The following is a 26910-nucleotide window of genomic DNA, read 5'->3' on the forward strand; positions in this document are numbered from 1 at the left end:
ACTAAGTCTGTTAACAGTTTGAATACACTGTTTAAGCTATTGGCACAAACACAAGAAAAAAAGACAAAAACTGTAATTTAAAACACCCATAGTGTTTCCCTTTAAAAATAAATCCACAAGTTAATATTACAATTCACATTTTCTCCCACAAATAACAATGATATAAATAGGGTAATCAGGTAATACAAAAATTCTTAGGACTTTAAAAGAATGAAATAAAACTGTCCTGATCAAACAAACATCTTTCACACAATTCAGTTGCATCTCGAAAAAAAATCTTGCGTAGGATAAATAGCTAATGTTTTTCTTTGGAGTTCTACCATTTAATAAATACAGATTTGCTTGGTATTACAACTATCTGTATCTTAGTATATATTTTTAACATTTAATACAGAGATGAATTGCTACGCACAATTAAAAACCAATACTGATTATTTCAATCTGTACACACTAAAATACATGCTCTCTTATAATGTGGACTAATATTGAGATGTGAAGCAAATAAATTAGATGCTATGGTAGTTGCAAGTTGATGGTGTATATACAGAAACAAACAAAATAAAATTTCCTGAAACAGCTGCTTCTTACGTCTCATATAAACTTTCATAACATGACTTGCTCAGAAAAAAAAATACCCACACACTGTTAAAAAAAATATCCAAGATCTTTCATCTGTTTCAAGTACAATTTAGCAAAATTCTTCAATCAAATACCATTAATATAGTGCAGAACAGTACCCTAAAATTAGGATATATAGAACAACCAACATTAATATACACTTAGTATAGCAATCAAATGAAAATATTTACTTGATTATTAACGTTCAATCATAACATAATAGTTAAAATTATTTAAGTTAGTAATTCTTTAATTTTTTTATTTATACTGTAATGATAGTTTCAAAAGTAACAATAAAGAAAACTAAAGATAATGTGTTTGATCAGTGTTAGTGATAGTTTGATTACAAACTTCAAAACTAAAGAGAAACAAGAACTAGAAGATGAAAATGGATAGAATCAAGTTTGTCAACAAACTCCAGTGTTAAAGTGTGCTATTTACACAATAATAATAAAGGCTGCTTCTCCCCAAACACTGTACACATGTAAACAACTTCATCAAATATAAAAACATCACAGAATCGTCAACACCTCTCAATTTGGAAGTCAAATTTTTGTACCGGGTAGGTTAGAAAAAAATGTAAAAAATAAACACGTACAAAATTAACTTCACACAGAATAGAAAAAAACATAATTGTTGCTTTTCTCTACTATATGCTAGTTTTTAAGTGGGTGAATGGCAAGATTTATGTATGAAAATTATTAGCAGAAACAAAATAAGTAAGTTATAATGTGAGATTTAACATTAACAGCTTTAATAAAATATTTAATAACTGAGACTGGCAGTATTCAAGTATAATTTAATGAAAGTTTTTAAAGCAACATGTAATTATCAATTATCTCCACAGGTTATTATTTTTTTAAGAATAGTGTATTATCAACAGAAAAAAAAAAACTTTTCATAAAGCTTTAGAAAGAGGTTGTTAGAATGTTGATTAACATGTTGTTCAACCTAATTCTTGTAAAAGATAACTCTTTAGACCCAGCGATCCATTTGGCCTCAACATATAAAGGAAATTATATTCATACTCCTATCCACTCATAGGTCATTTTTAAAAAATAAAGTTAATTTATATAGAACTGATTTAGAGTAAAGGGAATGTACTGGTAACAATCTTGATTAAAACTCCTTAATAATTTTTTTTTTCAAATTCAAACATATTGAGCATGGTAATACAAGAAAAAAATTCCCATAAGATTTCAAAATTTAAATACATTTTGAAAAGTATGCTATTTGAAGCAATTTAGGTGAATATTCAAAGCTTGATTATTGAATTACATCAGCAAACACTTACAATAAAAATAAATAAACTGTACAGTATAAAATGCAAATAATTTAATTACCATTAGGGTCTCATATGGGAACAAGATTTTAAAAATAAAAAAGCACGTATTACATTATTTTCAACCATTTAAAATATAGATCTAATTGCTTTTGATAAAATTACATTTGCATGAACTTTACATATTTAATTCTCCATCCTAAATGTCTATGCCAGTGTAGATCACACCATGATTTAAAAGATATTATGAATGTGTTCAGCTTCCATCATTAATTTTGTCATACCCCCAACCTCTTCATCTGTTTCCTCTTGACTCAGTGGCAGTCGGATGAACCTGATTGTTGCCAGCAACATAAGCGCCAGGAGACCAACACACACCACAAAAATCAGGTGATTTCCATGCAGGAAAACATCTTCGTGAAGAAGCATCAAAACAGCACACGAAATCAAGTTCAATGGCACTCGGAACCAGTTCATTATTGCGTAACGGTGCGCATCGGGTATAACCCGCATCCGCAAAACACTCATGGCGGGAAAGTACATACCAACACAAAACTGGAACACCAGGAAGGCAACCAGGGATGCATTTAGGTGCCGCGTTCTTGGGTGGGTTGAATACACACATGTTAGAATAGAGATAATGGACAGTATGACTACAAATAATAAAATCTTGATGACTGGTATGCCTTTGGAAGATAAAATCTGGAACATGGCTTGTCCAATGAGAATGCAAACCATGAAACAGGAGAAAATAATCCCCAGGGATGGTTTCCCTTGTTCTAAAATAGGTGTCCACAGAAATATCACAATATACACCACACTCTCGAATAAAGATTCTATTGCTCCTATCATAAAAATACGCTTGTTGGTGATGATATCCCTCAAACCATCATAACACAGATGCCCAAATTTTATTTTATGCATGGAGTAGTTTTCATTCCAATGTGTTGAAATAATAACCCCAACAAAGATTAAGAATGGGACGGCCATCATGTAGGGAGCCACTGGCCCTAGTCCGATCCACTCAGAGAAAATATTGGTAGTAACTCCAGCCATAACAGCAAGCACGCCATTCCACATTGAGGCTCTCTGAAAAGTTATTGGGATCCATTCTTTAGGAAAGTCATGTGTTTCCAGGTGTTCATGGATATACCAGGCCTCAAAAGCTGTAAACAAAACTGATGTTGCTAGGCCCCCTACCAGCCGTCCAATGAGTAAAATGCCGTAACTCCTCGACAGTTTTAGTAGACAGGACAATGAATATGCAACAGTAAAAAATATGCAGAGTTTTTTCCTACCAAACTGATCAGCAGCTATTGGGGTCCAAGCACCAAATATTACAGATGATGCAAATCCAAAGACATACAACACAGCAATCTGTTGCTCATCAAACCCATAATAACTGTACAGCTTGTAAAGGTACGGCCCTTGCAGCCAGTCAGCAAACATAGCAACTAGGTAAACAGCGAAGTAGCCTCTTTGAAATTTAATGAACTGCGGGTTATTGCCTATTGTAACATTGCGTCGAGTCCTGTGGGCCCAGTATTGAAAGATCAAACAAAGAAGAGATAAACCTCCAAAAGTAAAATACGCCAGGATCATCATTTTCAGTGTTTTTTATATCAAATCCACTCAGTAATAAAATGTTTTTTGATTTATAATCCAGTAGTGGTGTAATTGGACATTCCTGTATCTGAAACAATTAAAAATAGATTGAAATAGCCCAACTTTTTTGTAAAGCAAATACTGCATTCAAAGTAAATTTTTATTAGCATTAATTAACTTTTTTTAGGTAATAAAGAATAGATATTGACACTAAAATTACTAGTTAACAGACATTAATCAATATAGTACAATTTGATCACCCATGCATACACATGGCTACTCATTTTTAATAATAATAACATAATAATAATAATTAGGCCTAAGTCATAAGGCAACAGATTGATTAGAATTAGATAAGAAAATCATTCAAACAAGTGAACACAGGAAACTATAATGAAAAACAAGATTGTACTACTTTAAAATTCTATTGGTTAACATGCCATATGTTAACATTTTTTTTAAATTTCCTTTTTCTATTCAGTCATCTCCATGAACTGAGTTCCAGAAATTTTTTGTAGGTGACAGATAATTATTGAAAACCCTAAATCAGTGTGAGATTTTAATTAGAATTTGCTTTTGATTAAAATTGTCATTAGATTTTGCAGCACATTAGTAATTAGTAATTTTACTAATTAGTTACTAGCTGGTCACAAGAGAGTAAAAACTCATTTAGATTATTGGCATATGCCCTACTACATATTTTTTAAGTAAGGTCTTTAGAATAGAAAGTGAAATACAATTAATTATTCATTTGAATTAATTTGTGGTAAAATGTTGGTGCCTAATCACTACTAGATCTAATTAGTACTAAATCCGACTTAGGGGTCATCCATAAATGACGTCACACTTTTTTGACAATTTTTACTTCCCCCCTCCACACGTCGTCACAAAAAGCCAGACCCCCCCCCCCAAATGACATCACACCTTAGCCTCACCATAGAGTATTTTGATCAATTCCTATTACAATTTATTAATACTGTTTTCTAAAATGCAAAATAACGGCTAAAACTCGTTTTCTAACATTGCTTTTTTATAATGCAAAAAAGTGACGTCACACCATCTGACCCCCCCTCCCCACCACAAAATTGCGGATCCCCCTCCCCCCTACAAGTGTGACGCCATTTATGGACGACCCGACTAGTACAGCCTAATGAAAGTCACAATAAAGTGGATCTAGCATTAAATCAAGAAATAAGTGCAGTAAAAACTTCAGGCGCCCTTTGTAAAGAAAAACAGTCTCAGCTGCAGACTGCTCTGCTGAAGACTACTGAAGACAAGAGATTGTACAAATATTCAAATTATTTTTTGGAAAATTTTTTTTTTAGTTCAGTCGAGTTATGGACGGGTGGTACCAAATAAATTACTCTCTTAAAGTCCACTTCACTAGATCCACTAGGATTTCTTACGGAGAGAAATTAGAAATAAGACAAATGTGAAAAAAAAGCATCTAGAATTCAGATCAAAATCAGAGCTGTTATCTTTATTTATTATTTATTTAACATTAACCTAACGATCTACTTTTTGTCAGAGTACTGCTTCCTGCCATGTAAACAGGATAAACTACAACTACTTTTCTAACTCCTTTAACAAGAGAGAATGTCTAGACTCTAGTTATGCTTCCGGTTTAAAGGCTAAAAAACGATAAGTGACACAACGAAAGCAAAAGGCCCCGCTAATCGACCAGTTCGGGGAAAAAAAAAACTGCGACATTAGTTAATACGGCTCTCAACTATATCCCCAGTTCATTTAACGTCTGGCAAAATGATGCCCGACAAAACGACTCCTGTCATTTTTTAAGATGCTGAAAAAAACTAGTTTCCACCTATAAGACCTTCTACATAAGCCCCCCCCCCCTTTGTATCAAATAAAATCCTCTTCTCTTGAAAACAAGATCCCCGTCGTTCATCGAGATACTGGCATTTTGGTATCAGGGTAGACCATTACTCACCATCAATTAGTGTTTCTTTCTTAGATTGTTTTTCCTTGCTCTGCTGCTTATTTTGGTAAATTATCCTGCACAGATCCAGTTTAGTATTGGTTGTATGGCTTAGAGTCTGTTCCTTTTGTTATGAAAAGACTGCATAACACTCCATAGTTTAAGGGATCTACTTTTTACTTTTTAACATTAAATTAGTTGTTTACAAACTTTAAAAAATGATGTGATTCTATTCCTTTATTTTTAAACAAATTTTATTGTAGGGTACTTAATGTCATATTTTGTAGGGTAGTGGTTCTTGGAAAAGCAATGTAAATACTAGGGATAGAGGGTTATTTGTGATTTTATTTAGGTCTAGGTCAAAGATTTTTCCTACCCACTGTTGGGACCTGGAGTTTACTTAGACAAGTCCATTAAATCAAGTAACAAAAAATTCAATTTAGTGAATTCATTTTTTATTGGTTGAATCTTTGTTTAAATATTAGAAATGTCTAAAAGGAAATGTATTGGGATAACAGCGTGCGTTAACTATTTACTTTTAAAAACCATTCAGAATAATGTTTAAAAATTATAACTTATACAAATATGGCGAGGAATAAGTTGAAAATTTGAGTTTTAACAATCTCTTGTTTTAATATCAACCATTAGCTAAAAGGAAAAAAAAAAGATTACTGTGAAATGATTACATCAAGTATAAAACATTTTAAAATTTCAATTTTAGATAAGGTTAGTCAGTGGTGTTCTTTTTAGGTGGCAAGCATATGTGATGCCTTAGCACATCTCATTTTTTTTTTCTAAAATTTAAAAACAAAAAACAGTTTTTTAAAACATGCCTAAAAACCTTTCCATTTTCCCTTTATGGGATATTTTTTTTTTGCATTTGTCCTTGAGCTTAATAATAATGGATTTTATTTTTAAAATCCAATTTTTCACAACTGAAATATCTTTGAAAATTACATCAAAGGTCAGTATAGGATAACCAATGTTCAAATATAGCATCTATTACATATGAACTGAAATTGTCTATATTTTTACTTTTTACAGTACCAGTATATACTATTTTTTTTAAACATGGGACTAAAATAATTGAAGAATAAAAAAACTGGAAAAAAAAAAACACTATGATTTAGATTAGTTTTTAAGTGAACACATTAAGGCAAGTGTAGGCAGCTATAGTTTCTTCTTACAACCCCATTGTTTTACTTTTAAATTAAAAAAAAACAGGTTATCAATACCAAAATCAGCTATAACATTCATGTGCAAAGATATCAAAACCTCTCAACATTCAGGCCATGTTTCTCAAAGGATTACAATTTTTTTGTAGGAAACAAATTTTATACACAGTTTCTGCTTCTATGGAGAAAAACGCAACTTAATTTGTTCAAACTCAAATAACAATTCACCTTAGTGGTGAAAAAAGCATCACAAGTTTTATGAACCACATGATGACTTATGTCAAGTATCACATGCTTTTTCTAATCAATCACATGTTTACAGTTGAATAAAAATGTGTAAAAAAAGAAGGCCCACATTTCTTCACTTTGAAAATTGTCTAAAGATAATACAAACAAATGTATCCAAGTAAACACAACTATAATGTAGACATATTACCTAATCTAATATGTGCTTACAAAATAGTCAACAGATAAGATATTAAACTATTTCCTAAGTTCTACAGTTTAAAATTAGAAAACTCTTGATTTCATGAATAATACATCTTTTCCTTTCCTTGACAGACTCAAGCATTAGTTAAGGTGTAAACTATACTTATGTTTTTGATAAAGTAATAATATGCTGATTCAGCAAATACCCCTAAGAGCTGTATTGGCCTATATCCCTGGCTAATAAGCATTAAACCATGAGCTTATTACTTGTGAATACCATATTTTCTTAATATTTAAAAATCTTGACTTTATTAGAAGCAAAACAATAAGGGTTGTAGAATTATGCTTATTTTAATTTTTAAAAAACTTTACCTTAGATGGTTGCTTTCATAGTGTAAATAAAAACCTTGACCTAATAAGAGAAATGCCTCTTAACCCACATGGTAACATATTTAAAAAATTGTCTTAAATTTATTAAGTCAAAACTTATATCAATAAACAACAAATATTTGATCATGCACGTTAAAATAAAAAATTGCAGATTAAAAAAAAAAAATTACCCTTGACCAAAAATGCAAGTTTGAAATTTTTTTATAACAACCAATAACATAAATGTCTTTGTATTATTCACAGGGAATGTCAACTTTAAATTACAGAAATAAAATAATAATATTTAGGTCTCGAGATTTGTTGCGGATTTTATGCCAGGTCAAATAAATAACATTTTTATTTTTAGTATTTGAAAGATGATTGTAATTAGAATACTTTTTACAACTGGATGTCACAGGTACAATGAATTATGCATACAGAAAAAACAGCACAGTATTTGCTCATAAAATCAGCAGTTACAAAGTAAAATACTCTATGTTGTAATTGTAATAAAGACAAAATAATTCATTTTTATTATGTAAAAAAAAAATTGTCCACTAAAAAATTGGAACAAGCATTGTACAGACTATTAACTTAGAGGTAGATCATGGGGAAAAAAGATGAAGAAAAGTAGGAAGACTGCAATCATGAGTGGTAATATACAAGTGAGGAGCTTTCTTGGATTTGATCAAACAATAGAAACTGGAGTTGCAGTTTTCTTTCAATCATTTCAATAAACAAATTTATAGTTCAATTAATTATGCTAAACTTATTTTGTTTATATTTCTTTTTTTAAGTAGAAATTGAAAAATTCTTGAAGAATTTTTGTTTACAGTTTTTGTAGTCGATATTGCCTAATTTATTTTTCAAAGTTTTAAAAGTAAAAAAAAAAAAAAACTAATTAAAGAAAAAAGTTATGGGGGAATAAAAGGGAAGTATTGCTCTTTTATTGTTTTTTAAAGGTTTAGTTCATAAAGTACAATGCAAATACATTTCCCTCTGTTTCCAAAACAAAAATAGATGGGTCTGAGAGGTTGCTTTATTGCTGTAGTTGTGTGCGATTCATAATTCATGTCGTCTTGTTTGCAGAGGCTTATTAGCAAAACAAATATCAATGTACAAAAAAAAATTATCAACAGTGGAAAGAAATGTATTACATTTTTCTTTCTTTTCAATAATGTGCTAGTTAATCAGTTGTAACGGGCTGTTCCCATGAAATGCATTACAGAAAGTGCTGATAGTCTGACTAGATCTAGTAACTATTGAAGAATACAATAGTCACAAACCTGTGAAGATAAAAGAATGTACATATATAAACTATCAGAGTAGATGAAAAGCTGAAATGAATGTTTCCAGAATTAGCGCAATGATGTTAAATATAATTTAAGACTTGAGTGTTCTATGTACTTAAGTCACAGTTTTGTCAAACATATTATCGTTTCTACGATTCCAGTTAGCTTTATCTGCTACATAACTATGAAATCTTTGCACTGAAATTCCCCTTTCAAAAGCCATTTAAAAACATTTTGCAGACAGTCAGAAATTGTAAGCTCTTATTACAGAATATTTATTTTATCATTTAAGAACCTTTAACCTCAAGATTTTCAACGATTAGAATTTGATTCAATTCTTAATGAAAACTTTCATAGTTTGTAGTTTAAATTTTTTTGTAAAAATCTTTTATATACTAACTGAAATAGCATAAAAATAATTTATTGGCATACTTGTAACTAGATGAGGCAGTAAAAAAAAATAAACAAATACTTTAATCATGTAAAACCTAAAAAAAAAAAGTAACCATACAAATAGTAAAACAAAACTAATATCCTACGATAGCTTCTAGTGTTCCCTTTTTGCCCTAAACAGAAAAGAACTTTGCCCATTAATTTCATGCTCCTTTCATACCTTTCTTCAAACTATGTTGTTTTTCTAGCTATTAAGATTCTCTTTAAATCTTCAAAAATTATAGTTATGACATTTTTTTTAATGACTTAGCCTTGGAAATAATTAATATTGTAGTACAGCATATATTTAGTGGAAAAATGTGGAACTATTCACAAAGTGTGGCAGAATGTAAGGACAAGTATAGATATTTGTACATTGCGGGTGACCTATCACAAATAAAAACTACATACATTTGATAGTTTTCAATAAAACATTCATAATGCTCAAAGTTATTCTTTAATATTTAAAAGTAATGTACATGCCCCAAATATTAACATGCATAAAAAAAATTACATGTATGCATGACTAATTGGAATAATAAAACTGGCATTTATAAATACAATCTTTTATATGTGTTTGTTGTGATTATTATTATTAAAATGTATGATGTAAAAGTAACTTCATTATGTTCTTTAAAAAACCTATCTACTGTTTTGATTATTTCAAAACTTTATTTTACACTACTAATCCACTTATGCTCATTTTGATTGGCTATAGGTATTATTGTAATCAGAAAAATGACAGAAGATGTTAATTAACTTTTCTTTTTTCCACTCACCACTCTCAGTTCTACAAATAATTAATAAACATAGATTGCAAAAGTATTGCCATTATTGAATGATATTTTGATGAGGTGTTGATAACATTAAACTGTTCTGATGAGAAATTATGTCAAAACATCATTTATATTTGGGTTTTCTAATCTTTTTTTTTAAACCTAATTGCACTTTTTAAAATACACAATTTTTAAACCTTTTAATTACTAGAACAATCATCTACTGTTTTAAACTTAAACATTATAAAACCAATTTTAAATTTTTAAGTTTTTGTTTTCTGGAAGAGAAAGCACTTAAATTTCATTTAGTATTTTTTTTTAATTGCAGAAATACTTATCTATCTGAATTCATTTTAAAATTATTCTAAATAAGTATGAAATATGATAACTTAAAAAAATTTGCAACTAACAGAATATCTAAAATTATGATTTCTAAATTTAAAAATAGATCTTTAACAATTATAAATAAACATTCTTAACCATAAAAAATGAAACCAAATTTTTCTTACGTAAAACTTCTAGAGATGCATATTTTACTGATATAATTTCTTTAAATATACTAATAAAAGCTGCATTATTACAAGCAAATTTTTTGGCTAATATAAGTCTTAGAAATAAAATTAAACACAAAAATCTGTGTTAATTTTTTTAGTACATGAAAAAAATATTTTTTAATACTTAAAAAAATCCTTTTCATTATCCCGCATTTATAAAGAAATTTCATTATATGATGATGAAATTGAAGTTCTTTAATTTCAAAATAGACAACTATTGAGATTTTTTATAGTCAAGTATTAAATAATTGAAATATTTTGAAGGTTCTTTGATACTATCTATATTTAATTAATATAAATATCAATACATCTAACTTCATGTTTCTTGAATTTAAAGCGGGAAAACAATCACACAACTAATTTAATAAAAAATTAGTTTTTCAAATATGAGCACTTCAGTTTCCTAAGGAATAGTTTGTCCAATTTTATTTTTTAAATGTTTGGGTTCCATGTTGTTCATGGGACCAGATTGTATTTATTTTAAAACTTATTACATATCCCTATATGTATGCAAATTAACAATAGTATATAATTTCTAGTTACTTCATATTTGATAATTCTTTAGTCTAAATAAAATAATGAAATTAACAACTTCATAAAAATATCCAAATTTTGATTTCATCAATTATTTGAATATGAAAACAAACAATGCAATTTTAATTGTCAATAAATTAATTAAATATTAAATATGCAGTGGAAGGCAAATAAGAAAAAAATTCAAACTATTGGTATCATAAGTGTAGTGCTTAGAAAAATTCTGAGGAAAATATTTTACATTAAAGAAAAATGTCATTTTAATATATGTAAGAAGCTTTTTAAAACTAGTGCAAATTTATTTTAATCTGTTTTAAAAATATTGTTAGCTCTTTTGAATAATAAGCTATTAATTACAATTAAGTGGTATTACAAAGCTCATTTTTTGTAAATTAGACAATTACATTTTTCTTTTTGCATAAGAGAATTCTTGATACAAGTAAAAATGACATTCATACATTCCTCATAGAAGAATTAAATTTTCTAATAATGTATTTAAAATCAATAAATAAAATTCTATGTAATTATGTTAGGAAAAAAAATGTACACATAATTTTCTGGAATTGGAAGGTGAGCATTGAAAAAAATAATGATGTACCAATTTCATAAATTTAAATCAAATTAAAATAATATGGATGGACATTAAACAGGTGAAATATTTTTATGGTGATGAACTGAATTAGAGAGAATTTAAACAATATTTTTGTTACATTTGTACACACAGATTCAAGCACAAGTAAAATAATTTTTTTAAGAGGGTAAATAAAAATTTAAAAACCACTGTGTTCATAAGAAAATCATTTTTAAAAAGTGACAAGAAATTTATCACAGGTAGTTGTTATGGTGGTTATCTCATTGAATAATTTTGTTTTAGAATTTCATTTATAACTTAATTGATAAGCAATAAAAACATTTTTTTCAGATTAACCATCTCTAAAACAGTGTAACTTGGAACTAAAATTTTAAGCCAAGTGAATTTTAACAAATACAAGTTCTGCAGCATTAGGGTAAAAAATATTTGGTTGATTGTTTTGCAAGTTTTTTTTACAAGTTAGTTATTCACAGTGGAAAGTATATTTCACATGATAAATAAACATAATACATCTCAGCCATATTTCAAAACAACAGGTGAAAGTACATGTGAAAATATTTACACAGCAATTTTTGCTTAGATGGTTTAATTACAGAAAAAAAAATCAATCACTTTTCCTTCTATCTATGACAGTCTAGTTGAATTGTTGAAGGTGGGAAAAAAGTCACAACTTAGTTGCTCTCTGAGAGTGAAGACTGCTCTATCACAAAGGTGGTGATCACAGGTCAGTTAGCTCAATATGGAGCACACAGGAACACAGTGATTAGGTCAAAGAATCAAACACTGTGGACAGATCAAAATTTGCTTAATTAGAGGTACACCTCATTCAAATAATGTAACAATTGTTTTTACAGCAGAATTATTTAGTGTGTTGATTTATTTTCATGACATTTTTTAATTGCTACAACATTGTGAAAACAAATTGAAATAGCTACATTTTAAAGGAAACATATTTAATGTAAAAAAAATTCAATAAAAACTATGAAGAATAATAACAACTAAAGCCTTATAATAAATTTACATTAGTTATATTTTATACTGTAAACATACTTTTTCTGTCCAAGAAAAATGTTTTAAAAGATAATTAGATAGTTGCATGTAAGAAGATTAAGAAATAAAATATATGATTTTCAAAACATAATATTTACAAAAAGATGAATTAAAATAATTTTTTAAAAAAGTAAAGGCATCAATCTCTTTAAGATTTTTTTTTTTTAATGTACATAATTTAACAGTTCAATATCAATAAAAGCAACAGCTACCACTGCAATGGATGTAAATTTTTTGTCAAAAACTTTCAACTGAATGCATTAAAAAATACTTTAAATACAAGGCTTACCTACTAATCCTTAAGACCCCTTTAGTCAAAATGTCAATTATGCTTTTGTTTATATTGTTTGCATTATATTATCTAAAATAATCTTTCAATGACTCAAATTAATTTTTAAATATTAACTGTTATTTTATTTAAATATTTTCAATTCATATTAAGAGTAGTAAGGTTTTCATGTTGTTCGTCCATAATGTGATGTGTAATCTATTACTTAATCTAATTTTCTAAGTTTTAAAGCTGAACTTCTCTTATTAAACAACTCTGAATATGTCATGATTGCTATCAAATGGAATCTTGGCCTAAGAGTAACATATCTATTCAACCGTGGCTAGTAGACTGTCAAGAAAAGCATGCCACAGTACTGACAAGTATTTACCTGATTATGCCATTATAACATCATAATACATTATTCAAAAATAATGGTTAAAAATGACTGAAAATGATGTCATTTTAGTTTTTAGAAATTGCGGGTTTTCTTTATAAAGACTTAAGCTGTAAAATACATCATTGAAGTTATTGTATAGATTCATTAAGTTTGCAACCAATCATGGGAGTTAAGACTCATTAAAATTAGCATTAGAATAACAGTTTACATGCATAAAATTTAAAAGCTCTGCAATTGGTAAGGATAACAGTTTAATAGAAATATTCATTGCCCTGTAATTAAATAATGCAAGCATGAGAATGAACAGAGTACTGAAATACTTACACTTTTCTCATCTTTTTCTCTTCTGTCACCACCTCGGTCGCTCCTTCTCCGCTGCGCCTCTGCTTGTTGAGCATGGGATTGGGCTGTCTGCGCAGCCGCTGCTTGCCTGTGCTGTTCAGCTTTCCTGTCTTCTTCTGCTTGAAGACGCATGGCTAGATCATGGCTGGGTGAAATGAAATAAAGTTTGTTTTACAACAAGCTATATCAGGCTTAAAAACATGCTTGAAAAGCAAGTAAAAATAAATTAGAATACATTTGATAAATAAAATGAAATATTTTAGTCTTTGAGGTAAGATGTTGATTACATGTCAAATTAAAAACATTAAATCAGATTGTTTAGCGTAATGAATCAAACATCAATAAACCTTATGAAGTAATGTAGTATAATAGCTGTTTTGATAATAAATGAATTCATATCTTAAGGTACAATTACATTTCTTAAATCATTAGTTACAAAATAATTATTTTGTTGGTCACTACCGATTTAATTATTCTACATTAAATTTTTTTTTTTAAATTAATCATATATTAAAAAAATATGAAAATACAACTAAAATTAGTATCAGTATAATTTTAACTTAAAGATTTTAAAGTGACTGTTTGAAATACTTCATTAAAGCCAGAATAAGTTCATTTGAAAGAATGTCTACTTTGTATTTAAGTTTGTTTCATCTAAAACAAAACTGAATTAACTAGCTAAAACATTTTACTTGGTAATCCTTAATGTGTTTTTTTTAAAGTATTCACATTTAACAACTAATTTTATTAAATTTATTGTCAATCATGTTAAATTTTTGTGACCATCCATAAATAGTATAATTCATGGCAGATTTAACGCTTCCCTTACTTTCAACCATCCCCTAACATTACACTTCATCACCAAATGCGACAATCACCTCAAATTAACCACAAGGCTAACACAATCAACAATTTTCATTTAATAAAAAATCTATGCTATGAGACACATCTTTAAATATTTCCTGCCATCTGAATGATCTCATGTCAGGTCATCCCCACATACAAAAATGCAAGCTAAAACTCACTCAGTTTGAGAATAAACTTGAGTTTCCTGAGGAAATCCAACACCCCAATCAGGATTTAATGATGAACTGGCTTCTTCTTGTAGAAACAAGGCTACCTGATAACTAAAGGGAGAAAAGCAAGTGTTGCTATAACTAAGGGAGTTAAGGCACTATCTAATCATTACAGTAAATCAGGGGGAAGTGATGTTAGTATCAATAGACAGGCTTTTGTACTAATCATGCATATTCATAGTGGTTTCTGTTTTATGCATGAAAGGATAAAAAATCAGTGTCATAAACTAATATCTTAGTTAATTATAATATTTTAGTTGGTTCTCAAATCCTAAAAAGGTGTAATTAAAAATATTTTTTAATGTCATACAAGTGTATATGTTTCCATCATTATCTTATTTTTTTAAATTTAAAAGTTATACTAGGTGGAGTTGTAAGTTTAATTGAACTTTTGTTTTCAAAAACAAAATTAAATAAAAATTGCTTGAAAACTATTACTGTATCTTTGTCTCACTAGGGCACTGTATTCATGGCACCCCATACCCTAACAGTAAAAAAATTTATCGTAAAATCTAACTTTTCTGACTGAAAGACCAGAATGCATTGAAACAAAATAAACGGAGAGGGCTTTTAAAAACATTTTTGTAAGCTTTTTTTTTTAAAACAGGCAAAAGACATGAAATAAGAAGAAGCTGCCAATGGTTACAAATGGCAAAAATTCATTTTTAAAATATAGAACTGTGTGGGCAAATATGAGCTAATAAAAACAATGTAAACAAAATACCAATTAAAATTAAGATAAAATTGGAATATGAATACATAAATTACCATAAAACAGATTTCATTTTTTAAAAAGTTTTTAAAATTTATTGTTTTGTAAGATTTTGCAGTAATAATTTAATTTTTTAAAAACATTTTTATAGTACCAGGTAATTCATACACAGATTCCAGGATTTTAAAGCATTTACTAATTTCTTGCATGTTATAACAAAGCCATGCCACAGATTTTAAAAACTAAGGATAGAAAATAAAATTAATAGAAAAGCTTTGTCACATCATTGTTACCAAATACTGTGTGGAGTGCATAAAAGAAATGCAAAAAAAATGTGTAAATCTATATGAGAAACCCACACTGAAAAATAGGAACAAAGTTCAATAAGTGTAATAATAAGATAAACATGTCCAGGCGTGACCACAAGGCAGTTTGCAATTGATAACTTACTCTTGATCTATCTGCTCTGGACTGCCAACAGGAACTGATGGGTCAGTGATCGGGTCAGTTGGGGCTGCAGGTTTAGTGTAGGTCCTGAAGGTGGCGTCAGTGAAATGGCAGTCTCCATCCACTGTGGACAGGGTCTCCCAGACAACATTGCTTTCTGTGAGGAATCCCTGGTCAGTCACTAGCTGGAACAATTCATTCTGAAAATAGCAAGAGAAAACATTGGTCAGTTACTAGCTGGAACAATTCATTCTGAAAATAGCAAGAGAAAAACCTTGGTCAGTCACTAGCTGGAACAATTCATTCTGAAAATAGCAAGAGAAAACCTTGGTCAGTTACTAGCTTGAACAATTCATTCTGAAAATAGCAAGAGAAAACCTTGGTCAGTTACTAGCTGGAACAATTCATTCTGAAAATAGCAAGAGCTATCTAAAAGAGGCACTCAGACTTTTAAAACTATCTTTAGCCAATATTTATTTAAGATACAATATCCAACCAGAGTAAAAGAGTAAAAATGGTTTAAACTGAGCATATAGGTACCAGCATCACCAAATAAAATTGTAGAAAATAATTACTACTATGATGGTTATCTTTTGTCTAATTCTTCTTGAATGAGTCTATGAGGATCCAAGAAAATGCTGAAGTTGGCTGGCTTTACTACTATCATTAGCTGGAGTTGGCTGGCTCAACCACTGCTCACTAGTCATCACTTGTTTGTTTTTAACACAGGCCAACAGACATTCCAGTTCATGCTTTAGTTGTAACAACTTCTGTCATCTTTTAAAATCTACAGTTGGGCGTTGGTTGCCCAAACAGCCTCACCGTAAGCCCTGTTGGTCAGATGACTTAGTTGAGACCTGGGCTGACCTTGGTGACCCTAACTGGCCCAAGGTGTAACCCCCCACCATACCTCACCCACATTATGTAGCCCTGTTAGTCCCCACCTTACAAGTCAAGGAAAAAAGATGGGAGTCTTTGGTCTTTGGCCAGCTAAGAGTTGACTTTATATTTGAAATATTTAACAGTGTGGTAAAGAGAGAGATGAGAGACGCCACATTCTCTAACCAGCAACAATAATTTCCTCATGTGGCATACTGGTAGTATAACAATTTAAACCATAGCTGTAGTACAAGCTTCATGCCTATAGTGAAGGTAGTACAAGCTTCATACGTATAGTAAAGGTAGTACAAGCTTCATACGTATAGTGAAGGTAGTACAAGTTTCATGCCTATAGTGAAGGTAGTACAAGCTTCATACGTATAGTGAAGATAGTACAAGCTTCATGGCTATAGTGAAGGAGATGGTGAACTATCGTTGGTCACGATACAAAACACAGTTGACCTTTGACCTCATGATGGGACCAACTTTTCATAGTCCTCGCCTTGGAATTTTTTTTTTTTGGGGTTGCTCTCCTCAAGCTTAAGATTCCACAGCGGTCTCTGTAGGGGTGGATATCTTAAGCCCCCCCCCCCCCCCTCCCGCACCAAGTTTTGAGGGAAAAGGTCACGATGCAGTGTTGACTCTGAGGTGAAACTGGGCAAACACGGCTTGCAGGGGAGGCAAACACGCTAGTAGTTGGATGAGAACGAGAAACCAAATAGTACAACTAACAACGGTAGTTGTCCCCCTTGTCTGTGTGGACACTGCTTTTTCCCCCTTCAAAAATTTTGGTCAAGAATTTTTCCAAAAAAAAAAAAAAAAAAACAACCTTAATTTTAATATTTTACAATAAATCAAATAAATTAAACTATCTCTATCGTAGTTGAGCATTTGGGGAAAAAAAGTCTGCTAGTTTAAAAATGCGACGCTGAAATATTTTTCGCCGAAATGATTGCCTGTTTTTCCCCCTCCGTGGTATGGCGGCTCCCAAAGAACGGGCCAAGTGTTGTTTCTAGGGGTGAGAAAGCAACATCCGAGGCGATCTTTCCATTTTTTAAAACAACTCCATGTACAAGATAACATTCGCTGTGTCCCTTACAGCTATCGTGACATAAGACTACACAGTACACACTACTAGTTAAACCATTAATTAATGACGGAATTGTTCAAAGTCCTCGATTTACCAGATTTACCACAGACATATTTTCACAATTGACGTCACACTAGAAATTTATCATTCTTTCCCCTAGTCACAATACGTAACCTATATTTTTTTTTTTTTAATATTACGTTTTAAGCACATAGTTGTAACTTTACTTTGACTGAAAAGAATGACTTGATGCGAATTGTGAACAAGCGAAGGGTTTGGTAAAATTATTCGTAAGATGGATTAAATGCAACGATTCATTTCTGGAAATTTAATACGCAAAAAAAAAGAAGAAAAAAAGAAAGAAAAAAATAAATAAAAATACCCAAACGGAAAACTGCGAAAATACAAACTAATTACTAACACAATTTAGTTTTGTTATATTTTATGTAAAAGTGTTTTATAATGCTACAATGTAGGCCTACACGTGGTTGTTCGTTGTTTACGTCTATAAAAGCTCGATTTAAGAAAACCAAAATGCCCTTGCGCACAAAAAAGTGCGTAGTTTTTCCCTTTGCGCAGTTGTTTGGTCCCCATCAGACTACAGCCAGTGTTTTGAGTCTAACGACACTCTCCAACATCCCCACTGAAATACCGCTACCAGAAATCGCCGACTAGATATGCTGATGTAATTCAAAGTAATTTCGATAATCAAATACATGAATCAATGTTTAATTTTTTAAATATATTTGAGCAGTTGTCTCATGACGTATTCACCCAAAAATTCTACTGCTCGGCAATTCATTAATGTTATTAACTTGTTGACAGAGAGGTGTAGGAAGTTTGTTTTTAGTATTTGTATTAAAAGTTTCTAGTTTCATGTATTAGAACTGAAATATTCATTACGGGCCCCTTAATATTTTAATAATGACAATACATAAATTAGCTGCGATGATATGACGCCGATCCCTGTCCTGGACAGATCAAGGTATACAGGCAGAATTGTCTTCAGAAGCAGACATAAAATTTAAAAAAAAAAAAAAAAACCATCGTTACTCTTGCATACGTTTTTTTTAAAGTGACCCGACATTTGACCTGAAAGTTTGAACATACTTGACCCCTTGATAATATTTCAAGCGTCTTAAAAGTTGCAGGAAATATTTTTTTAAACAATCTCACGGCGATTAACATATTCGATCATTCACCCCCCCCCCCCCCCCCCACCTACAAAACAAAAACAAAAAAACAACACAACCCCCAGACCTTGGCCTACTGAAGATGAGCGGTGTCGTACACTATAAAACCTTGCTTTACTACACATCGATAATCACGCTACAAACACCAGCAACGGTCATCTTCCCCCCCTCCCTCTCCACACCTCAGCCTCTCCCCTCAACAAACGCATTTCCGCCGATCACACACCTTCGCCACCCCCTCCCATGTAGTCCACACAACAAACATTTCCAGGACGAGTGCCAACATTCAACAAACATGCAACAAGTTTAGGCGCAATTTTTTTTTCGTTGTCAACTTGAGCGGCGTTAGTGGCGCGACCAAGCGGGCTTTTAGCACAGAGTCGGTTCTAGGGACACGGTCCGCGGTGTACTTGGTCGGAGACTCAGGATATAGGCGTCTGGTCAACTTCGGGGATTTAAGGATAACAGGGACCAAGTGTAATATACAGGACGACACGAGTGACAATTACACCGAGTTAAATATTGGATTTCATCAACAGATAAACCTCAAATGGTGAAGATTTCAAAACTGCAGTCGATTATACAAATAGAACATAAAAGAACTTATAAAGTTACTTGATTTTAAATTAAAATAAAGCGATTTTCTATTCTTGACCATCACACTTGTCATTGGGAATATATTTCTACCTACTACCTCACACTGAAATATATAGAGAAAAGATGAAGTTCCTAGTTTCTGTTGGGTGTTTGAACCTTCTAATATCTGCATGGACTCTAATAGTTGCAGGTAAGTTGCGCTTACGTTTTAATTTACATCATAGACCAATACACATTTGAACTTTTAGACTTTGTCAAGAAAAAAAAATATATTGAAATATATCAATTATGTAATAATTTTTATGTAATTATTTTATATGTTTTGTATATTATATTATTTATGAAGGCCGTCTTTACGACGCTAATTAATTTATAATTAAAAAGTAAGAGCTATTCAAAATTAGGATAAATCAAATAGTCTATTCTTGAAATCTTTCTCCAAAAGATTGAGAACAATGGTGGTGTGGTGTAGACGAGCCGTGTGTGTGTTTCTGTGTGTGGGGGGGGGGGGGAATAAATAAAGACATACAAATAACAAATATAGAGGAAGTATAACACATTTAAATCACGTCTAGCAGTCGCTGATCTTCCCCCCCTCCCCCCCCCCCCCCCCCCTCTTCCCCCACCCTTTCACATTCAATACAGCATTTATGTAAATTTAAAAAGTTAGAATTGACGAACAAGTTTGGTAGGGGTGCTAATTTTTCCCATGTCAAAATGTACTAGACTTTCGGCATCATTCCGAGTCCGTCGAACAATGAAACAACAAACGCAAATAGACCAAATTTAAAATTATGTAGCGGTGTTTAATAGCTAACATTCATGTCGTGTGTTTGATAAGATTCCTCACATTTGTCACGTTTTGTCTGAGTGATATAGATCTACATGCTGGGGGAAGGGGGGGGGGCATGTTACTGGAGGTTAGCTAGTGACGCATCAGTACAATTATAATTACAGGCTGTTACTGAAAAGGTATGAAGCAATACTTAATTTCTCTCAAGTACGAATCGGCTTAACTACTCCGTCATGGGATATTAAGCAATTCTTTTGTCCCAAGTGGGCATCGGCTTAACTTCTCAGTCATGGGATATTAAGCAATTCTTTTGTTCTAAGTGGGAATCAGCCTAACTTTTCCGTCGTGTGATATCAAGCAATAATTATGTCCCAAGTGAGAATCGGCAAAACTATTCCGTCGTGGGATATCAAACAATAATTTTGTCCCAAGTGAGAATCGGCAAAACTATTCCGTCGTGGGATATCAACCAATAATTATTTCCTAAGTGGAGATCGTTTAAATATTCCGTCATGGAATGTTAAACACTCCATTTTTCCCAAGTGTGCATCGCGTAACAATTTCATCATGGGATATCAAATAAAGCTTTATATTTCCCAAGTGGGTATGGCCTAAACTTTCCACCACAGTGATACTCCCATAGAGCTAGACATTCCTCACTCCCACCTCTAAGACAACCAGCACCTCCACGCCCAGACCAGAAGGGATGACACAACGATGTGTCGAACATCCGGGACCTACCGAATCGTCTGTGTTTAAAGCTCGTGTCTATTGACTGAAGAACGCGAACAACAAAAAAAAAAAAAAAAGATCCCGTTGGCTCATGTACCAAATCCCGAGACTATGATAACATCTTTTTGTGTGCTTGTTTTCTTGTTTCTCTAGCGGAGGAGCTGGAAAACAAATGTAGCAACCAGGCTGTGATGGCCGCTATGGGATCGTGCCAAGAGGAGCGCCAAAAACTCTCCGCCGCCAGCCAGTCCAACAACACGGTGGAGCTATGCAGGTAGGCGGAAGTAGACGGGGGACCTTTTGGCTTTTGGCCTTTGTAATGCTGGAGGGGAATCTTTGCTATTTTGTTATCACACTCTGATTCGGACACTGAGCTAGATCAATTTTCTTTTGAAAATATGTATAACTCAAATGTCCGTCTTTCCCCCCCCCCCCCCCCCCACAGAATAGGAGGTCCAATATATGGATATTCCAAAAAATAACACTGGTTTAGTAACAGGTAATAGATATAGTTGGAGGGGGGTTACAAAAACATCAGTGAATGAAATGTCTTGAATGTTGGGGGAGGGGACATGTACAACTACAAACATTCTGCTTACGTAATACACCAAGTAACAATAAAAGTAGGTAAAAAAAATATTTTCATTCAGAAATGGGGCAAGGATATTGGAAATAAAAAAAAAACACTGTAAAAAATTATGATTTAAAAAAAAAATACGGCTCTATTTTCCCCATTGAATTTTTGTGATTGTAATATTTGCCTGCTAAGACGAACGACGGGATATCACAGAACGCAGCGTACACAAATTATTTGAAGGAAATCGGCGGGGGGAAGGTCAATTCAGCAGCAAACATGAATATTAAAAAATAAACCCATTATGTTTAACCAGAGTTCCTCACTTGAAAAGATTTTTGTGTGTGTAAAAGCCTGAATAGGAACCATAAGGTAGCCTTTGTGTTTGTCGTGAGCTAATTGACTGGGAGATGGACGGGCGGACATTGTCCGGCAAGTCAATACCAATTATTGATCGATCGATCTTCTGCACACACATGTAACGCTAAGGACTGGATAGAGACATCGTTATAAGAGAGGGGACAAGCCATCCATACAATGCTGCTCATGCAGGCCCATACAAATATTGGAATCAACGTTTGAAGTTTTAAAAAAATAATAATCTTTAAGCCGCTTAGCTCTTTGATCGCAAAATTACTATCATTTTTAAAGTGCGAAACTGAAAATATTTTTATTTCATAAGGTTAGCAATCATATATTACACTGAAGCGCAAAAGAGAGGATATACCGGAATATGCTGTTCTATTTGCAGACATGGATTGACACGTCTGAAAACCTTTACTAAAGTAATGTCTAGCTACAAAACAGCATAGCAGAAATAATTTGGCGTTTAGGGAAGGAAACGTCTTGTGTCGTTGCTGTTCACTTCAGAATCAGATGTCGTCTAGCTGTCGTCATTTGATGGGTTTGGGCTATTACACCCTCAAACCCATACGAAGACAAGTTCGCTATATTCACTATCGTAGCTCGTTATACTTGAAAAATCACCTCAATATCGACACCGATAGCGGGCAGCTTGAGTTGTTTAAAGAAAAGATAACCTAGAAGAGCCGATGAGGGGATGTTTAAAGGCGTGTCCTAGGTGTGAATGTCCACTGAGGGAGGAAGTGAGAGCCTGGTGGAAACAAACAGGCCACAGCAGTAGCTGGCAACAGAGGGGCGACAACAGTTTGACATCCTGTAGTAGTGGCCATCACAGTGCACGGCTTAGGACCAGAGAACTACTAGAGAACTACTCCAGCCGGTTAGGTTAGAGAGAACTAATCAACCAATAAATAAAAATAGTACAGCTTCCCGAATATACTTTTACAAATTACAATGTATATGTTGTTGACATTTTCCTTCAATGAACGAATGACATGAAAATGTCATCTAGGCAAATAGATGCCATGTAAGACAGCTGCAGACATGTAGGCCTACATACGTCTACGTTCACTAATGACATGTAGACAACATGGAAGTTAACTAATGACCAGTAGATGAAGTCAGCTAATGACATATAGATGTCATTTAAGTCAAATAACGCCGTGTACACAAAATGCAAGTCAGCTAACGTAGACAATGCAGGTTTCATGTAAGTGAAATAATGACATGTCCAGTGTGTGTTTGCTAATGACATGTAGATGTCATGTAAGTCAACTAATGACATGTAGATGTCATGTAAGTCAACTAATGACAAGTAGATGTCATGTAAGTTAACCTCCTACCACTGTGTCACCAGCGCCCTCCAGCAGTACACAGAGTGTATGGGGCCGAAGATTGAAGGGTGCCAGGGCGCGGCCAAGGTGGCCTTTGACGTCATCACCAGCAAGTACACGAGCGAGCCCTACAACTGTCAGCTGAGGGAGTCTAGTGTGGCCAGAGACGAGAGGGTAGACGGTGAGTACTTTGCTGCATTGGGTAGATGGCTACTGCAATTTTTGTTTTGTTTAAATTCTCTCTTTTGTTATAAAATTGAAATAAATTTGATCCGCTTATATTGTGTTGGCCTAGCTCGTTAATATTTTAGAGAGAAATCGCTGGGTGGGGGGGGGGGGGGGTAGGATGAAATGTGACGTCATTTTGATAAGTTGAGATAAGTTGAGATTGACCTATTTTTAAGAAATGTTACGATGACGAGAGGGGGGGGGGGGGGGGTGGGGGGAAATGTACAAACCTTTTTTAAATAGTAAGACTTTACATGTGCAATCCTTTTATTTTTCAGCAAGGTAAAGGTTAGCTTTGAGAATGAGGCTTAAGTTATTGAAAGAATTAGTTTTGATTGAGATTCAAAGGAATTTACTAATTATCTAGCTGTGAAGGTGTGCAAATATATATTTTTTAATGACATGATAAATGGCCACATGTTTAGATAATAGTTGATGAGCATATATAATTTTCTAGCTATTGTCATTTTATCACATTCTGGCTTTAAAAAAAATAGTGATAAAAAAGCTAGCTAGGTAGCATTTTTAAACTGTTTAACTGTCTTTATATTTAGAGACCCCATTATATATTCAACAGAAATAGCACCTCAACCAATTAATTTAATTAAGACTGTCTAGAAAATAACTGGCTGAAAAGGAGGAATTGACTAAAATATGATACATCTCCAATTTCATTGAAATGGGACCTAAAAAGAAAAAGATAATTTTGTAAAATAACTGATACTATTCTTTAGTCAAGTACAGAGATCATGAGTATTTTCTCGTTGTAACAGAAACAAATGTGAAGGTCCAAGACCCACCCGTGGCCCTGCCCAACAAACCAACTGACCACGGGGACAGCAAGGAAGAACAGAACGACAGCAACCACGCCTCACTACAACACCAAAAACCTATCACTGTCGACATTGTTGAAACCACGCCCCACACAACGGCTAAAGTCGGGGACTCCCATTCAACAACCGTGGCCACGCATGATGGGACGTCTCACAATGTGTCACACAAGAAGATCTTCAACCCTTCAGACAATAGCGGGCCCAGACAATACTCCAGCACGCTGCTGACATTGTGTTTGATGGCTATGTTTGTCTCAATAGTTTTCTGATCAATTTTAAATATAAGGTAGCTTCCATAAGTCATGTTGCATCTAAAGTTAAATGGGTGGGGGGGGGGGGGGGGGGGGGGTGTTCCAACTCTGGGAGGAGGGTCTTCAAAAATTGATAAATAACACATTTTTACATAAAGATTAACAATTTCAAAGTGTCTTACACCAAACAACGTAATAAAGGGTGAAAAAGCTTTGAATTACATGCTGCTGGGCTTTGGAATCAAAAGGAAATTTTCTTAAGTAACATCACTATTGGAAGCCCCCTTAAATGTATGTTTGTGTATACTATATGAACATTCCCTTTCACAAAATTCAGCCTGTACCTTCAAGGTATTAATCTAATATTTTAAAAAGTACTATTCTTTAAAAAAAAACGTTTCTCCATCTATTGGCCTAATCCTTTTGACATTCAAATCATATGTTGTAGTTAAATAAGATCACTAAAGAATAGGAAAAGGATGCTTTTGTCACAAGTATTATTTAGACCCATGTTAGTGTCCCTAGTGATCATTGAAACAATTGTTATAAAGTACAAGTGGAAAGGGTAAAACTTAAGAAATTGGCTGTTTATACCCACACTGCCCCAAATCTAAGCCAACTATGACAGCTGAAATCATATTTAAAATTATACAAAGAAAACTATGTGACAGCTTGTCATCCAAATACTGAATTTCTGCTTCTTAAATGGTAGACTCTTCAAATCTGTAAAAATAAGTACTATGTGAAACTAAGTTTCATGTGCAAAGATGTGAAGCTATGTACTATGTGAAACTATGTACTAGACTATGTGAAGCTATGTATTTCTTGTCCTTGTCTTCTTACTTTTTTCTTTTGATATACTCCATGTTTCATCCTCTAAAACCTGCAGTCAGAGTCAGTATTACATTTTTAACCTTGCTTATAATAACCATGGATGAGTTACAATTTCAAGATATGAAGATAATCTTTCTTTATATACTTTGAATTATTTTTATGTGCATTGCAACATTGATTGGAGGGTTATGATGCTTCAGAATATATATTTAAAATTTTTAAAACAAAACCCCCACCTTTTTACAGTTACAACATACATTGGGAATGATGCTATTAATAGTTATATTATTATATCCTTGACTTAAATTTAGTCTTCCCACAATATCACAATGTCTCTGAGACCAAACAAAAACATTCCAAAATCAAGTTTTGTTTTAGTTTTAACCAAGTTTAAAATATTGTTAAGAGAAAAGCATGTAATGTATGATTTAAAGGTGTGTGAGTTATTTTTGTTGAGCGTATGTTAAAATTAAATGATTGCCAGTTCTATACACATTTAATTAATAGAAGATTAATAGGGAATATTTTCTGTGTTCACCTTTCCGATATAATTATTGTTATGTTGTTCTAATTTGTAATTTCTACTTTTTTTTATTTTTGATTTGTTTACAGTATTTTTATACATAAGTTAATTATCAAGAAACATTTGGGGGGTATTTTAAGTTAAAATATTTTGTTTTTTTTCATATAAATAAAGTGAGAATTAATTTAACATTAAAAGCATTTATTTTACCATCAAACATGCATGCCTGCTGTTGTATTTTACTTCAAACATGCATTCTTGCTGTTTTTACTGAAATAATGGATGAGTGAATACTGATAGATTATTGTATATGTTAAATAATTGATTGGGTAATCATAACATTCAAAGAAAAGTACAAGAAAGTTAAAGATAAACTTATAAGAGTTCAATGGAAACCCCTTGTAACCATGTTCATCATGATTGTCATTTGTAAACTTCTCAAATTTGAATATTCACAAAACAATAGATAACAAAAATGTACAAGTCTTCAAATGAGTAAAGGATTTCAGAAGCAAAAATGCTTTTACTAAGGAGAGAAAGTTTGTTATTTTCTTCTATTCAGTGCATTTAAAAATTATTAAGTTGTTATTATAAATTTTGTAATTTTATAGGCTACTTATTTTCTACTTTATATTATTTAACAATTAGAAAGATACAAGGGTATGCAAATGTGTGAGTTTAATTAAAAAATTAGTACCATTTGTATTCTTTTAATTCTGTTAATTTTAATTACGACAACACATCCATGACTTAAAATATTTTCATTAACAGCTGATCAGTAAGTCTAATTCACAATT

At 32.2% G+C, this 26910-nt stretch overlaps 3 protein-coding genes across 7 annotated transcripts in view; 1 reads left to right on the top strand and 2 right to left on the bottom strand.

The window, feature by feature from the left end:
- Nucleotides 1-35: 35 nt before the first annotated feature.
- Nucleotides 36-5078, bottom strand: LOC131947313 (molybdate-anion transporter-like). 3 transcript variants are annotated; one of them, XM_059308508.1, is made up of 2 exons: nucleotides 5012-5078; nucleotides 36-3593 (listed from the first exon to the last, which is right to left on the bottom strand). In XM_059308508.1, the coding sequence occupies exon 2, from the start codon at nucleotides 3503-3505 to the stop codon at nucleotides 2135-2137; it is 1371 nt and encodes a 456-aa protein (XP_059164491.1). In that variant the 5' UTR covers nucleotides 3506-3593; nucleotides 5012-5078; the 3' UTR covers nucleotides 36-2134. The 3 variants fall into 3 exon arrangements, with proteins under 3 accessions (XP_059164491.1, XP_059164503.1, XP_059164499.1); XM_059308520.1 differs by having other exon boundaries at nucleotides 5024-5064; XM_059308516.1 differs by having other exon boundaries at nucleotides 4912-5017.
- Nucleotides 5079-5885: 807 nt separating this feature from the next.
- Nucleotides 5886-26910, bottom strand: part of LOC131947355 (ubiquitin carboxyl-terminal hydrolase MINDY-1) — a 28080-nt gene continuing 7055 nt past the window's right edge. The window contains exons 7-11 of one of the 3 annotated variants that reach the window (XM_059308572.1): nucleotides 15893-16089; nucleotides 14680-14781; nucleotides 13637-13799; nucleotides 12934-12952; nucleotides 5886-12377 (exon numbers count right to left, since the gene is read on the bottom strand). In XM_059308572.1, coding sequence (XP_059164555.1) covers nucleotides 12944-12952; nucleotides 13637-13799; nucleotides 14680-14781; nucleotides 15893-16089 — 471 coding nt within the window. In that variant the 3' untranslated portion in view covers nucleotides 5886-12377; nucleotides 12934-12943. The remainder of the gene's footprint in view (nucleotides 12378-12933; nucleotides 12953-13636; nucleotides 13800-14679; nucleotides 14782-15892; nucleotides 16090-26910) is intronic. The other 2 variants (XM_059308555.1, XM_059308564.1) reach the window with 2 other exon arrangements.
- Nucleotides 19359-24815, top strand: LOC131947374 (uncharacterized). The gene is made up of 4 exons (XM_059308580.1): nucleotides 19359-19838; nucleotides 21327-21447; nucleotides 23468-23625; nucleotides 24446-24815. Exons 1-4 carry the CDS (start codon nucleotides 19772-19774, stop codon nucleotides 24772-24774), a joined length of 675 nt encoding a protein of 224 aa, XP_059164563.1. The 5' UTR covers nucleotides 19359-19771; the 3' UTR covers nucleotides 24775-24815.

The sequence above is a fragment of the Physella acuta genome, unplaced genomic scaffold, assembly GCF_028476545.2.
Source record: "Physella acuta isolate Inbredline_101_S28 unplaced genomic scaffold, ASM2847654v3 ptg000056l, whole genome shotgun sequence".
NCBI lineage: Eukaryota > Metazoa > Mollusca > Gastropoda > Physidae > Physella > Physella acuta.

Coding starts and splice junctions, on each gene's coding strand:
- LOC131947374 (XM_059308580.1), top strand. CDS start 19,772: ATGAAGTTCCTAGTTTCTGTTGGGTGTTTGAACCTTCTAATATCTGCA. Junction 21,448..23,467: donor AACACGGTGGAGCTATGCAG/GTAGGCGGAAGT, acceptor CTGTGTCACCAG/CGCCCTCCAGCAGTACACAG. Junction 23,626..24,445: donor CAGAGACGAGAGGGTAGACG/GTGAGTACTTTG, acceptor TCGTTGTAACAG/AAACAAATGTGAAGGTCCAA.
- LOC131947313 (XM_059308508.1), bottom strand. CDS start 3,505: ATGATGATCCTGGCGTATTTTACTTTTGGAGGTTTATCTCTTCTTTGT.